Raw genomic sequence first — 15705 nt, forward strand, 5'->3', positions numbered from 1 at the left:
AATTTATTTTGAAGAACAGCTGGCACTTTAACTGTTCAGAACAAACAAGGGACTCATGAACAAATATCTCAAACCAAACAATCAAACACACAAAAAAAAACAAAAAAAAAAAAAAAAACAGCTGTGGATCATCCAGGTAACAACACATTATTTAAAACTCGTAAACTTTTGAACGGGATAATTTTTTATAAATTCAACTATTATTTTCTCTTGTGGACTACATGTAAACCTCTTTTATGTGAAATCTTATTTAGGTCAGTACTAAATAAAAATAACATGCATTTTGTATGCATTTTGTATGTGATCAGAACTATTGACCAAAATCCTTTGGATCTTCCATTCAAAAATCTTACAAAAATCTAAACTTTTATATATCCACATTTACTCTATACTGTTTAGGGTTGGTTTGTCTGTTTTATGTCCAACATCAAACAGAACCACTATCAAATTAAACCAAAAGACAATTTATGTATCATTTTATGCTTGTGAATTGTATGTTTGAAGACTGATATTGAGGCAGTTTGTTGTTTTAATTGTTTAAGCGAGTTGTGTTGGTGCATGAAGAGGGCATTTTTTTTGGCTGTGAAAACCCTAATGCATTTTGAATGTTGTGTGCTGCTTTTGCCTCCCAGTCTTCATTGTAAAAAGATAGGAAGATATTTGCTGGCAGGCTCATTTTGAATAAATGAACTTGTGCCGCTTCTGATCTCATCTCTGGCTTTTGATGACTCCCTTACCTTGAGTGTAAATAAGGAAATATTTTTAATGAATTATCTACTCTTTTCCGCTTTAAGGCAGTCTTGCCATTTCTGCTTTTTAGAAGTTAATGACAGTAAACATGAAATATGGATATTTCCAGACCTATCCAAAGCAGAGGGTATCACATAATGCAGTAGGTTGTTGGAAAATGTACTACAGGAACATTTATAACCTAAAATTAGAAAGCGTACTTGGTACCAGCACAGCTTATTTCTATGATACAGTACACACACAAAATCTAAAAATTGTTCTGAAATGGATGACGTGCCAAAGACCATCATGTGTAATTGTTCGGAACAGACAAACATGTGTTTATATACTGGTCCAAAGACTGACTGTTTAGCACGGGCTCTTTAGCCCCTGCTGTTTGATGCCGTAACTACACCATCTGTACCATAAATGTCTTTCTCTGTTATATCCCAGCAGCATATTCTGCTAACTAGTGACATCACAGAACCTTTCCTGACATCTTAATTAATTTAAATTTAAAGCTACTTTTGGGTTCTGTTACACAGATATTAACACTATACAAATAATTTATTTTTTATTTTAAAACATTTTTATTAAAAACATTGGCGATGGAATGGAGATTGAATATCTTATTCAAAATGATACATAACCACATATGACAACTAAAGTCTGTTGTTGTCCTTAGTACTGCAAATTGTGACCAAATACACTTGCCGTGTTCCTTAATTACCACAATTTTATTTATGGCTCTGTTCCAGAATCTTTGTCTCAGTCAAATTAGTACCAGGGTCATCTTAGATAGATTTCTTACCATGTAACAAAGCATATTAATTGGTAATTAGCATGAACTCTGAAAACATCCAAGGTTTCACCAACTCTTTGTTTCAGTTCTGCATTACTGAACCAGTTCCCATAGATCCCACAGACAGTGAGTGGGCCAGAGAAAGATACGCCCGGGGATGCTTTATGATAGACTGAAGGGGCTGGAGGCTATATATAGTGCTCTTTATGGGCACATTCTGTCTGCATTTGACACACTGGGCCCATCGTCACAGAACTCCCATCAGTGTTCTGGCTCAGGCACTCTGTGGCACAGATCCACTTAATGCTGGCAGGGGCAGAAATCTCAGACTTGACAAATTTATGAGGATGAGATGTTTGTAATACTTAAGACATGAGTACCTTTTATTGTTATTTTTATTGTAATAAACATGTTATGACATTACAGAATACTTAATAGGGATAGCTCATCAAAAAAAAAAAAATTATATATATATATATATATATATATATATATATATATATGTGTGTGTGTGTGTGTGTGTGTGTGTGTGTGTCTGTATTATATGTATGTCTATTTTCTTTTGTGGAACACAAAAAATATATTTTTTAATATTATTATTATTTTTTTTTTTTTTTTTCAGTGGGGTCCATTTGGGTTTGATGTTATTGGTGTGTTTCCATATTTAATTTGGGATTTGTATTCATTAGTTGATCAGTGATTTGATTCAATCTGATTTGGGAGTGAATATCTACTTAACATTAAGTGTTATTATCATACAAAGTAATTGTATCTCTTTAGTTTAAATTTTTGAATTTTTCCATTTTTGGAGCTTGAAAATTGAGGACCCCATTGGCTGTATGGACAAAAACAGCTGAAATATTCTTTGAAATATCTTCTTTTGTGTTTCACAGATATTTAAAGAATGTTTCGACTGTTTTTGTCTATATAAAGTAAGTCAATGGGGTCCAAAACACATACATTGGACCCCATTGACTTCCTTTGTATGGACCAAACAAATACCACAAAACCAGTCATAAGGATATATTTTTTTAAAATTTAGATGTATACATCACATGAAACTAAATAAATAAGCTTTCCATTGATGTATGGTTTGTTAGGTTAGGACAATATTTGGTTGAGATACAACTATTTGACAATCTGGAATCTGAGGGTGCCAAAAAATCTAAATATGGAGAAAATTGTCTAAAGTTGTCCAAATGAAGTTCTTAGCAATGCATATTACTAATCAAAAATTAAGGTATGATATATTTACAGTAGAAAATGTACAAAATATCTTCATAGAAAATTATCTTTACTTATCTTAATGATTTTTGGCATAAAAGAAAAATCTATAATTTTGACCCATACAATGTATTGTTGGCTATTGCTAGAAATATACCCGTGCTACTTAAGACTGGTTTTGTGGTCCAGGGTCACATTTTTCAAAATATCTTAATTTGTGCTCCACAGAATAAAGTCATACAGGACTGGAACAACATGAGAGTGAGTAAATGAGGACAGAAATTTAATTTAGGGGTAAACTAGCCCTTTAAAGTGGAACCCTGAGTTTCAATAACTGTAATGTGAAAATTTCCCTTCCCTCCTTTACTCGGAAACAATATTTCCGCTGTATTATATGGCTTGAGGTCTGGAGGGCTGTCATTTCCTCTGTTTTATGACTATTTATGGAGGCACTTTGGTTGTGAAGGCAGTGGGCTGCCGTCAAATTGTTTTCACTTTCCACCCCCAACATATCGTTTGAGTCATGATCTCTACTAACACAGAAATAAATAATAAAACAGAGGTTTTTGATTTATGTGCTACTTTTTTATTCCACACAGTCCCAAAGTCTTGAATGCATTCATTAAATGAAGTTAAAGTACAATAAGTCTTAAGGATTCGAGTGGGTCATCTTACACTGAATTGCTGTCACATAATGCACAAACGATTTTTCAGTTCCACTTTCTCACCTCTGAAAGTAGGAATTCCTATTTGTGCACTGTCAGCTATAGCCCACCTCAGTGCATGCAGACATACAGGGCTAAGCACTTTTCTTTAGCTGCCTTATTTCCTGTTCAAGCTTACAAAGAAAGCCAGCGTATCTAAGCCATGCGAGTTCCAATACGCTGTTATTCCTAACCAACATCCAATATGTGTAAACAAATCTGCCCGCCCTCCATCCTCAGCAAAGCATGAAATGGATTTCATTCTGCCACTACCAAGGGTTACGACTCTGTTGGGCTCCAAACCGTCATTTTTTTTTCTTCATAGACCTTCGCGAGAAGAAAACCAAGGCCTAGGCGAAAGCAATACTTGGTCTTTTGAAATTGCAAAGCTGAAAATGCTTTCAATTAGTAAGAGAGGGGCTAATAGTTGGGGTGAGGAAGAAGTTGCTGCTTGCAAGAGGAAGGCGGAGCTTTGATCATAGCTGGACTCAAGCTGAGTTGCTCCAGCCTCTGAGGTTCTTGAGCAGCAGGGATGATAAAGGGGGGTTCTGTTGTAATGTAGGTCATCTACACAGTAAGTCTCACTCAGGACTCGGTAAGGCCAAGCCAGGCCTGAATGGGCAATTTGCTCCACTTGTCTGGCTGGTTGGCAGACAAGTACACAGAGGGAGCTACAGAATCTCTCTCCCTCTCTCTATGCCCGGCTGAGCTTCATGTGCAGTGTCGTTTCCTTCATCTCTCCATGCTTCCTTCTGACTTATATTGTATTTGTGTGTGTGTGTGTGTGTGTGTGTGTGTGTGTGTGTGTGTGTGTGTGTGTGTGTGTGTGTGTGTGTGTGTGTGTGTGTGTTGGTATTAAAAAAGTGAATTGCTATTTTAGATGCACATTATTTGTTTGTTTACCATGAAATATGTTTGTTTGCCATATAAAATTTTAATGAGGAAATTAAGTAAGGCAATAATAGTTTGGTGTCACATTGTTCTAAAAAGTGATATCCATACAGAAGATTAAACGTATTTACTGTTTTGATAAATATTCTGTCGTCCCACTCAGGCTGTAAATATATTCCCCTTCAGGGAATGTATGTAATTTCAGCATTTACAGGTGGTAGTCAGTGATTTAATTGCTGTCCGAATCAAAAATCTTGGTGTTTTTCTTCCACATCTTGGGAGAAAATGCTGTGCTGAATTTCATGCTGTTTGCAGTCGAGCTCTAGGTTTTGTGTGCGAATTTAATTCAGTTTTAAATCAAACAGTTTGCAAGAATGAATCGATAGAAAAATAGTTTTGAAAATCATTTATAGACCACCTATATGTGCTGTATCCAAACTATTTGATGCTATGTGTTGTGAAAAACATTTGGTTATTTTGATAAAGGGGACTATTATTAGAGAAGTGTACCTATTAAAAAAAATAGGTCACCACCCCACCACAGTGACTAAGATAAATTGTGTAAACTGTTAAAATGGACCATTATTATGTGGAGCAACTAAGAAAGAAACAATTTAGAGGCAAATCATGTAAACTTTTTAAAATTGGGCCTTAATATAAAATTATTTTGATCTATAAACCTTTATATATGTGGAGTGACTAAAAAATAAGTTAGAGGCAGATTGTGTAAATTGTTAGAATGGGCAATTATTGTGAATATGCTTTAATATATAAACCTGTAGAATATACATGTTATTATGTGGGGTGACAAAGAACATAATAACAGGCAAGTCGTTTCTCCGACGTTGAGCCGAGTCTCAGTTACAAATATGAAGTCTAATTCATGAGTGAGAAAAAGATCATTCAAAATAAAAGACTTATTTGCGAAAGATCTTGGATTAATTACCATCCAAATAGAGCTTATGCCATGTATTGATCTGGAGATCAGATTTGTGGTAGAATATTTGCTCATTTCCAAGTCAAAACCTTAATGTAAACAGTAGCATCAGAGGCGTCATGCCCATTTAAACTGAGGGGGCACGTGATCATGTATGCTATGGGGGTTATTCATGTTATATGTGCAGCAGCAATATTTCTTACATGTTTAAAGCAGCATGTTGCGGCTGTATTGGCAGTAGCAAGTCTTGGTACTTGCTCTGCCACAGCAGCAGCAGCAGCATTAACATTGTCATGTACATTACCATGCAAATCACTCCGAAAGTTATCATGACAGAATACTATTTCATGTTGACTTTTAAACTCAGCAACATTATCATAATTTTGTCTTTTTATCAGTATTTACCATGTTTGAGTGTCTATGAGCCAACGTGCTTCACCAGAGACAGGAGGAGATGACCCACTTGCAGAAAAAACATCTGTAGGAAAGAACTTCCCGTCTTTCAGTTAAAAGAGCCAGTCTTTTTTAAATTGAGACATTGTCTGTTTTTTGTTTTTTTTTTACTCTTGAGTGCGCAAATATACATAAGAACCAGTCAAATTCAGTTTTATCATAATTTGAGCTAGCAAAAAATGCAAAATCGATGCTACCATTGTTGTCATATTTTATATGTGTTATTGAAGCAATGATTTGCCCAGTTGTTTTTACCCAATTCATGTGCTCTAAGGAAGAAAACGGGCTAGTTTTAAGCCACTAGCTGATGAGTCTCTTTCTGAGCTGATGTGATTTTTGTTTCTCTCTGTTTGTGCCGTGACAGATACGATGGACCAAGACAGCAGGAAGTGCTACTGACCGCTTCCAGGACTCCAGCGTATTCAATGAGACACTGCGCATAACCCGCATCCAGAGGCACCAGGGTGGCCGCTATTACTGTAAGGCTGAAAACGGCCTCGGCACTCCTGCCATCAAATCCATCCGAGTGGACGTCTACTGTGAGTTAACAAGCTCATCCGCCTGTTGGCAAAAACACACACTTAACATGCACTGTTGTCAACGATAGCTTGGTATTAGCCTTTGCTGACTGTGCCTGTATCTCTTTTAGCTTTTGAGGCATATACTCAACCTTGATTCAGCACTTCACTTAAATCCTCAGGATACAAATCACTTATAAGCAGAAGTGTTTGCTGTAGTACCTTCTGGGTTCACTGTTGCTTTTACACTGTAACCTCAATTTTAGAAACCAACAAAGAAAAGGAAACAGAAACTTTTGACTGTAGTATTGCAACAATTGCTTTATCAAATTATATATTTATAACAAAAGTTATATATTATATCATTCAGCATAATAATGATTATTTGGATTGTTAATCGAGTACTCTTGTTTTTTTTAAAGCTTATATAACTGCAAGCTTTCCATAAAAACATTCATTTTTACATTTGCATTTCTCTTTCCTTTTTTCATGATTATGAAAAAACATACAGTTAAAAAACTGGGGATTTTTTTAAATCCTTTGCTTGTTAAGCTATTAGGAGCGCCCATTATTCAAACCCATTTCTATGAAAGAAATAATAAATGTTAGGCACAGTAATCTAAATAATTTATCATGGCTGGATGACCTTCCAGCATTGTTTATAATGGGCCAGAACGTTTTCTAAGCGTTAATGCGTCTCTCACTAGCTGCTTTATGCAGCTCGGAGAGAGACAGTAGCACAAATTCCAAGCACATTTTACATGCCTACTTTAGCCAATATTCACTAAAAAAACAGGGTGTTCTAGTCACTAAATCTCCGCCTCTTAAGGAGTTAGCCATTAGCCACAACCTTTGTGCCCTTCAGCACCGAATGTCCCTGAAATAAGTGTACTGTAAGTCACTTTGAATAAAAGCATCTGCTAAATAACTGCTTAGAAAATATTTTACCCATTATGGTGTCATTTAATGATACAGACACAATAGCAAAATGTGTTAATGACTGGGCAATGACACAAGACAGTGCTCAAGGAAACAAAATATTGTATTAGGAAAAAATACTGTATTGATATGTACAGTATGTGAAATTTTACCAGATACATTTTTTTTTTTTTTTTACATTTTGTCATTCTGTTTTTTTAATATTTGATGCATTAAATTAATTTAAAGTGACAGTAAACGCATTGATGCTACAAAATATTTCTATTTCAAATAGTTATTATTAAATGCTAATCTAATTATTATTCAAACATCTATTAATTAAAACTGTTTTCAACATTGATAATATTCTTTGAGCACCAAATCAACATATTAGAAAGAATTCTGAAGGATCATTTGAGACTGAAGACTGGAGTAATGATTCTGAAAATGCAGCTTTGCCATCACAGAAATAACTGATATTTTTTAAATATATTCAATAGAAAATGGCTCTTTTAAATTAAATAAATATTACACAATATTTTTGATCAAATACATGCATCCCTTAAGCAAAAGAGACTTCTTTTCAAAAACATTCAAAAAATCTTTCCAACCGCAAATTTAAAATATATCAAAGAATACATTGAGGTGTCTCATCATACTAGTGATTTATGGAAACCATTAACTCTACCTATGTTTCATTAATGCTTCATGTTTGAAATGAATTACCTCTGATATGGTCAGACTTGCAATATCTGGGCTATAATGGAGCATGTGTTATTTCATGTATTTCTTGTCTAGCACATTCTTAGATCATCAAAAGCCAGACAGTCAGATTTTTTTATATGACTCATCATAAGAGCATATCTCATGTAGGTCTCTTTCAAAGAGTTTTGCACTCACGCACACATCATCATTTTAAGTCCGTGAACACTTTTATTTTCTTCGAGATGCCACATGGCCTCATTATCGACTTAAAGGCACTTCTCGTTGAAGGTCTGGCAACCGTAGACTTTGCTGAAATCAAATTCAAGCCTTTGAATAGGTGACGAAATGTGAAAAATTAGAGGTTTAATGAATGAGTGAAATGAAAATGAGGATTATTCTTCAAAGAGACATCAGTGTCAGTAAGCTAGCTCCTGAATTTTTCCATGTTTCAAAGGTTTACTCCTCTGCTATCAGAACCATCAAAAGCTATCACGACCTGTCAAAAAAAGGAGTTGTGTGTTGCCTCTGTTCCCCACAGACACGGAGGAGCCATAGATGTTGTAAAGTGATTTACGGTAGCACAGAGAGATGAATAGGAGGAGCGATGGACGATGGCAGGCAGCATTGCCGTGGGGAGACAATGAGGAGCAAGTCATTACCCTTGAATTAGAGAACAGGCCTCAGCTTGTCTTTTTTATTCCAGCTTCATAGTGGACTATTCGCTGGTGGGCTCTCGCTTTTATTGATCAGAGACATGCTACTCCTGATGCAGTGATCAAAGCTTAGACACATGTCATTGATAAAGAACAGCCAACACACTGCCGATAAACAACTGAGTGCTTCGATTTGGAGTGCCCGCGTTGTCTCTGAATGTGGCAGCACTCACTAGTCATTAGTTTAAAGCACTCAAGATGGACAGTAGCGATATTGATTGCATTTAGGTTTATATTCGTCCCAAAGTGGCCAACTTCAACCTTGTATCATGAACAAATCAGTGACCTTTTTCCAATAAAAGAGACAGTTTTCTGTCATCATTTACTCACCCAAAACTGTATGACTTTCTGTTTCGTGAAAGTATTAAAAATATCACCTGGCGTGCTGGAAAATATCACCAGTGCTGTCAGTCAAATAGTTACTGAGCAGATTGATTAATGATTTCAAACAAGAGAAAGAACAAATTTGAAAGGCTTGGTTTATTTATAGCCGAGAGTCGAGGAAGGTTTGTGCTTTGAGGGCAGTCTGTAAAAGCACATGGCTCCTCGTTCAAGCACTCTATGATAATTACTGTGGCTCTTGAAAAAAAATGACGGTTGTAAAAATACTCACGATTCAAGTGCCAAAATACAGGCGCCCAAGTGGTCCATCATTTTAGACATTATGTTTGCTGTTAACGCTTGTATGTTTCTGCACCCACTTACTGCTGTTTTCAAAGTGTTTAAATTTATAGATTTTTCCAATCGGAACTAAAATAATAAACACAAATTGTTTCATGCTATCGCAAGGCTGTGCTTTCATCAGAATCTGTTGCACAAATTTTATGAAAATGACAAGATGAATGCTGTTTGGATCTTTAAAAATGAATACACATTTCAGGTAACACTTTACAGTGCGATTCAATGTGTTAACATTAGTTAATGCAAGAGCAAACAATAAACAGCATTTATTGATACTGCATTTACAGCATTTATTGATACTGATTAATATTAATTTATAAATTATTCTTCTGTTTAATATGACTTTTTATACCATGATATTTGTTCACAATTTCATCAACTACTGTTAATACATACATTATTAATGGTTATATATAGAATTTAACATAGACATTGTTGTTGATGTTGCTTAATAATGTACTGTTCATTGTTATTTTTTATATCTTAGACATTGCATTGAACTAAGAACCATATTGTAAAGTGTTACCAGACTGCATTTGATCTCAATAACATATATGCTTTTTAAGTGGTGTTTAATGGGTTAGGTTGGTGTTAAACAAGTTAAAAATGTGGAAAGTAATTTATGTCTATCTTGGACCGTAATAAATAGACTACTGTATGAATTGCGCTCCAGTAAATTTCAATTCTTTTATGGGCTTCTTCTTAATTTAGGTCGTTTTTGGCTCATTAAGCAATTCGACAAATTATGCTTTCAATCTCTGAGCAGCTTGGAAGGAAACAGGGAAAAAATCATACGATAATGTTGGAATAATTCCACATATTAAGGTATATTTAGCAACAACTTAATGCTAGTAGTGGCACGCAACTCTTGTAACACTGTGACATGTGCATTTGAATTGAGCTTATGACTTTTTTGAATTGGGGCATGATTATGAATGCATAAAGTGTGGCATAAATAAACATAAATATGGAAGCTGTTGTTTACCTGTAACCTAGTTTTCTGTGTATTTACATTCTGTCATTTCCATACTTAAGTCCTACATGCCTGTGTTTATTGAAGCCTTTTTTTAAATATACCTAGCTAGGGTTCTAGATGGCTATTGCTGTCTACCACCATCTCTGCAAAAGTCTCATGGGCATTTTTCAGGGCAATTTGAGTGATATTAAATCAGTGTGAGCGACCCATCTATTTACATTTCAGATTTAGACGACCCCGTTGTGACGGTCCATCAGAGTATAGGAGAGGCAAAGGAGCAGTTCTACTATGAGAGGACAGTGTTCCTGCGGTGTGCTGCCAATTCAAACCCTCCGGTGCGGTACAGTTGGAGACGGGGGAGGGAGTTCCTGTCTCAAGGTTCGGACAAGGGTGTGGAGATCTATGAGCCGTTCTTCACACAAGTAAGACATTTGCTCAGACGTCCTGTATTCAAAGCATTAATGTCAATTTATAGTATATGTGTGCATATACACTGCCATTTAAAAGTCTGAGGTCAGTAGATTTCATTTAAAACAGTATATTTCTTCTTTTCAGCAAGGATGCATTAAATTCATTAAAAGAGACAGAACTGCATAATGTTTAAAAAGATTTCAGCAGTTTCAATATTGATAATAAGAAAAGTTTATTGAGCAGCAAAATCAGCATGAATGCTTTCTGAAGGATCATGTGACACCGAGGACTGGAGTAATGCTGAAAATTCAGCTTTGCCAACACAGAAAAAAAATACATTTTAAAGATACAGTAAAATAGAAAACAGTTATTTCCGATTATAATAATATTCCAAAATATGAGTTTTTTTTTGTTTGGTTGTTGTTTTGTTTTTTTATAAATGCAATCTTGGGGGGGAAAAGTCAGAAAACACATCTTTTAAAAGCATGAAAAAAACTTACAGACTCCAACCTTTTAAACAGTAACATAACTGCATCAATAATGTTAAAATGGTCAGTATAAGCTAGGAGTATGACAACAATTGAAGAAACCATGTATTATTTTATATCACAGTACCCATATACTGTATATCACTATATTGTTGTTTTTGCTGAAAATTCAATTAAGTTTATAAATTAAATATATGGCATTAAATTAAATTAAACTACTTTAAATTCTGATTAGATTAGTTATGTTTGAGGCCATTATAAAATAGCTGATATACAGTGTGCATCAGTATTGACATTTAACACTATAATTTTAAAATGAGAGAATATGAAACCCTGAGTTGCTTGAAAACATTTGATAAACTTAATTGCTCTTGCGTGAAAGATGTTGCAGCTATCAGGAGAGAAAAAAGAGAGCATCAGTTTGACATTGTGAGTGTTCATCATCTGACAGTTAAAAAAAAAAGGCTGCTTTCAAAACACTGCTTTGTCACATCCGATATGGCACAGTGATTGGCCCAGAGTGGATCCATCCTGGTAATTAGTCATAAGTCACAGGGTATTTCAGGACCTGTTTCGCTCTTCTTATTCCCAACAGCGAATCAATCACGCAACATTAGTCTGTGCACTTAAAGGAGATTCTGCATGTTATTTTCAATAGTGGCTTCTTTATCTTTTAGCCTCTTCAGAACTATGAATATGAAACTAATGCACTGCAGCTTTCTGTCAATGTCTCAGGTTAAAAAGCAGATCAAAAGCTAAGTATCTTCAGAAGATTTTGGTATCAAGCAGTGCCACTATTTTTAACTGATGGACTTTAAAATGCCTGTCTTTGTAAAAATTGACCTCATGTGAAGATGATGTCTTCAAAATATAACCTTATTTTTTTGCCATCCTAACCATGCACCATTATATGGTTAGCTGCATTTAATTATTTGTATTTAGCATTGTTTTCCATGCTGTTTGTGATCAGTATAGATCTGCGACAATTTTTTTGGGGTCGCTAACCACCAATTAAAAACCAATGCTGTATTGTAAAATGAAACTCTCAGGACTTTCAAACTGTGTAAAATTACTCTATAAAGCTCCAGTAGCCGGAGGGGTTACAAGACCAAAATGAGCAAATTAGCAGAAGTCTTTTAAAGCACAAAAAGCTCAAATAAAGTCTGATTAATTGGATATGGCTAGTTTTTTCCTCTCTCCTTTGGCTTGTTGGATGTGTTCCGAATTGTGTTTCATGTGTAGAGAAGATCAGTTTTTGATTTCTGAGCAATGATAGCATGTATCTATTTTATTTTAGAACCACTAAGTAAAACTATTTTTTAAGTGCATCATTACTGATCAAACTGAGCATGTTCATCATGTTCGAAAAGTAACGGCAAGTAAGTTCTTAATGTTTAATATTTTAGTTTTATAAGTTAATCATACTAAATTACCTAAAAGTTGACTTTATTTCATTTTGTATGTAATATTAACTTTTTCTACACTCAATAATTTAATCAACCTTTAAAATTCAGTTTGTCTGACAAAATTGGATTTTTTACAGTTGAATATTATCAATCTGTGTAGTAAAGCAAAACCTGCTGAGTTTTTTGATTTATACAATGTCTTCTGCTTGGGTTGCAGGGGGAGACCAAGATCCTGAAGTTAAAGAACCTGCGTCCTCAGGACTACGCTAACTACACATGCACAGCCTCTGTCCGCAATGTCTGTGGCATCCCCGACAAGAGTGTACTATTCCGGCTCACCAACAAAACTGGTGAGAGCAATACCAATGCCTCCTCCTCATGCACAGCATTGTCTGTTATTTTATTCGCCTTCTGCTATATTTGAGCCGTCCAACGAGTAAGAAACTACATGCGAGCAGCACCACAGAAGCAACTCTCAAAAGGAAGTGCCCTGAGGCTCTTGTCACCACAAGTGCTGTGTGGTCTGATAATCAGCGAGCTGTGAGTGCTGCATGTGTTACTGAGTATGTTACGCCTGTTACATTTAGAGGCCTGCTGCTACTTTTCTCCTCCTTCGTCGGTTGATGGCTGAAGAAACCGCCCCAGGCTGATGTTTTCACCACTGGCCTTGCAGTTAATTCAGTCCATGGCAAAACCATATTCTTAAGGAAATGGCCCTGCGGGTCCCTGTGCTCCTTATCTGTCTCGGTGGGCTTCACATGCTACTGTGGCGAAGACCTGACCTTTACGGAATCCATTAGAGAATTACCTTTCCCTCCGGCCATCTCTGTTTCTCTATCTTCCTCTCTCACTCCATACCACTCGTTTTCTTGCACTATTCTTCTTTCTCACCTCTTTTCCGTCTCTCAGTGCATTTCTGGCAGCACATTGGCTGATGAGGATGATCACGGCACAATCCCGGGGATTGACTGATTGCTTTGCCAACTTGAAGGCCCTTACATCACAGCGTGCCAGTCTGCTCATGGGAGCAGGCCTTGATTATATTGGTTGGAAATGGTCACCTATTGCATTATGGGACCAAGCAAATCACCACTTTTTTAAAAAATATAAATGCATTAGTGTAATAATGTAAACAACCATACTTTAGATCAAGCTGTGACAGTATGTGAACTTTGTGTATATTTGCTGTAATTACTCACTTGAAGTTGGTCACACTCCTGAAATTGGTTGTAAAGAAGCATTTCAACTACTTCGGTTCCATGAAAATCTCATCACATCACAGAATGAATATTCATGAGTCAAGCTGTTAGCTTTTATTATGTGTTCCTTAAACTTTTTTTGATAGCTTCTATGCCCCTAGGTTTAGGGGGTACGCCACCCAAAAATGTCAGTTTTCCCATCATTCTTACTTCAGATGAACACAAACTGAGAATTTTAGAAAAATAATCCTTTTATGTGATATGTTTATAAAATGCAAGTGGACAGATTCCTCAAAGTTGACACTTTAAAAACCGTGTAAAGCAAACAGAATGGTAATCCATACAACCCAAGTTGTTGAATCAATGTCTTCCCAAGTGGAATGATAGGAGTGTGTGAGAAAAAAACTGATATATTAAGCTTTTTAAACTATAAACCATCACTTTTGGCCAGCTGTCATACATGCGTTCACTTGATGTAAAGACGATGGTAATCCATATAACCCCCATTGATTAATCAGTGTCTTCTGAACCGAAACAAAAGGTGTGTGTGAGGAAAATACTAAATTGTCAAACTTTTTTAAACTGCAAGCCATCACTTCTAGCCAACTGTAATACATGTGTTCGCTTGACGTAAATGTCAAACATCATGTTAAGTGCAGCAGCAAGTGTCCTTTTAAAAAAGAAAATAGGTCTTTCACATAAATATGATAAGAGCTACCCTGTCTGTTTTTGTCCTAGCCTCCCCGACTATTAAGTTGCTTGTGGAAGACCCCATTGTGGCCAACCCTGGACAGACAGTGGTCCTGGTGTGCATAATCTCTGGAGGCGAGCCCACCCCGACCCTGACATGGGTTCGAAACAATGAAGAGCTTCCAAAGAAGAGCAATCTCAACAGTGAGACCCTCACAATACCTGCCATCAGCACAGAGGATGCTGGTGTTTACAGCTGTGTAGCCAGTAACAACGTGGGTAATCCTGCAAAGAAATCCACCAACATTGTCGTCAGAGGTGAGAAACAAGGCCTTGAGGCTTTGCTGGTTTAGTTTGTTTGTGCTAGATGTATCATAGTTTCTGTCAGTTTTTGGAAATTGTTTATTTGCAGGTGTAAATAGCACTGGCCATGCAGTGCACCCCAAGAGTCTGGTGGAACCAGACAAAACTACCAAATGTTGAGTTGGATATTGGAGAAGTGGCCTGGAAACTCGAAACTTGCTCCAACTGGTAGCCTGAAAGAAAATAAAACGTGCATTTTCCTTTTTTAACATTGGTAACAAAATGAAATGTTATTTGAGCACAAAATCAGCATATTAGAATGATTTCTGAAGGATCATATGACACTGAAGATGGGAGTTATGGATGCTAAAAATTTAGCTTTGCCATCACAGAAATAAACTGCATTTTAAAACATTAAAATAATTTAAAAAATCATTTGTAGTAGTAAAAATAGTTCTCAATATTCATATTTTACAGTTTTTTAAATTAAATAAATGCAGCCTTGGTAAGCATAAGAGACTTTTGAATGGTAGTGTTTATATAGTGCTATGTACTTGACAAAATGCAAATAGTGTATGTTAGTATTTACACTGGGGTGTAAATAGCATCTGATTTCCTTTACACTCAGTGTAAATTGCCTTCACCAATAAGTTTTGCAAGCCTCTCAAGTTTGCTGTCAGCATTTTCCTCTATACCCATTTCCATTTATCAGTGCATAATGAATTACTTAATGATTATCATGGAAGCAGAATGACAGTACATGGGGGTAATAAATATCTTGACAATGAATGCAGTGTGCAATTATGAATAATGACTGACAGTATGTATCGAGAAAGCAATCAAGTTGTGGTTTGAAGCTAATGTGAAAGGACGAAGATGTTGCAACAGCTTAAGAATTAGTAGAAAACTATTAGTTAATTAGTTGAAACTTTCTTGAAGGTTTGAAAGAGTCTTGCT

The 15705-nt window shown here is 35.9% G+C and overlaps 1 protein-coding gene across 1 annotated transcript in view; it reads left to right on the plus strand.

Moving 5' to 3' along the window:
- LOC109107403 (MAM domain-containing glycosylphosphatidylinositol anchor protein 2-like) overlaps positions 1-15705 on the plus strand; it is a 124517-nt gene that overhangs the window by 45119 nt on the left and 63693 nt on the right. Inside the window, exons 3-6 of the mRNA XM_042742429.1 lie at positions 6105-6279; positions 10477-10673; positions 12774-12906; positions 14494-14763. Coding sequence (XP_042598363.1) covers positions 6105-6279; positions 10477-10673; positions 12774-12906; positions 14494-14763 — 775 coding nt within the window. The remainder of the gene's footprint in view (positions 1-6104; positions 6280-10476; positions 10674-12773; positions 12907-14493; positions 14764-15705) is intronic.

Source organism: Cyprinus carpio, chromosome B17 (assembly GCF_018340385.1).
Source record: "Cyprinus carpio isolate SPL01 chromosome B17, ASM1834038v1, whole genome shotgun sequence".
NCBI lineage: Eukaryota > Metazoa > Chordata > Actinopteri > Cypriniformes > Cyprinidae > Cyprinus > Cyprinus carpio.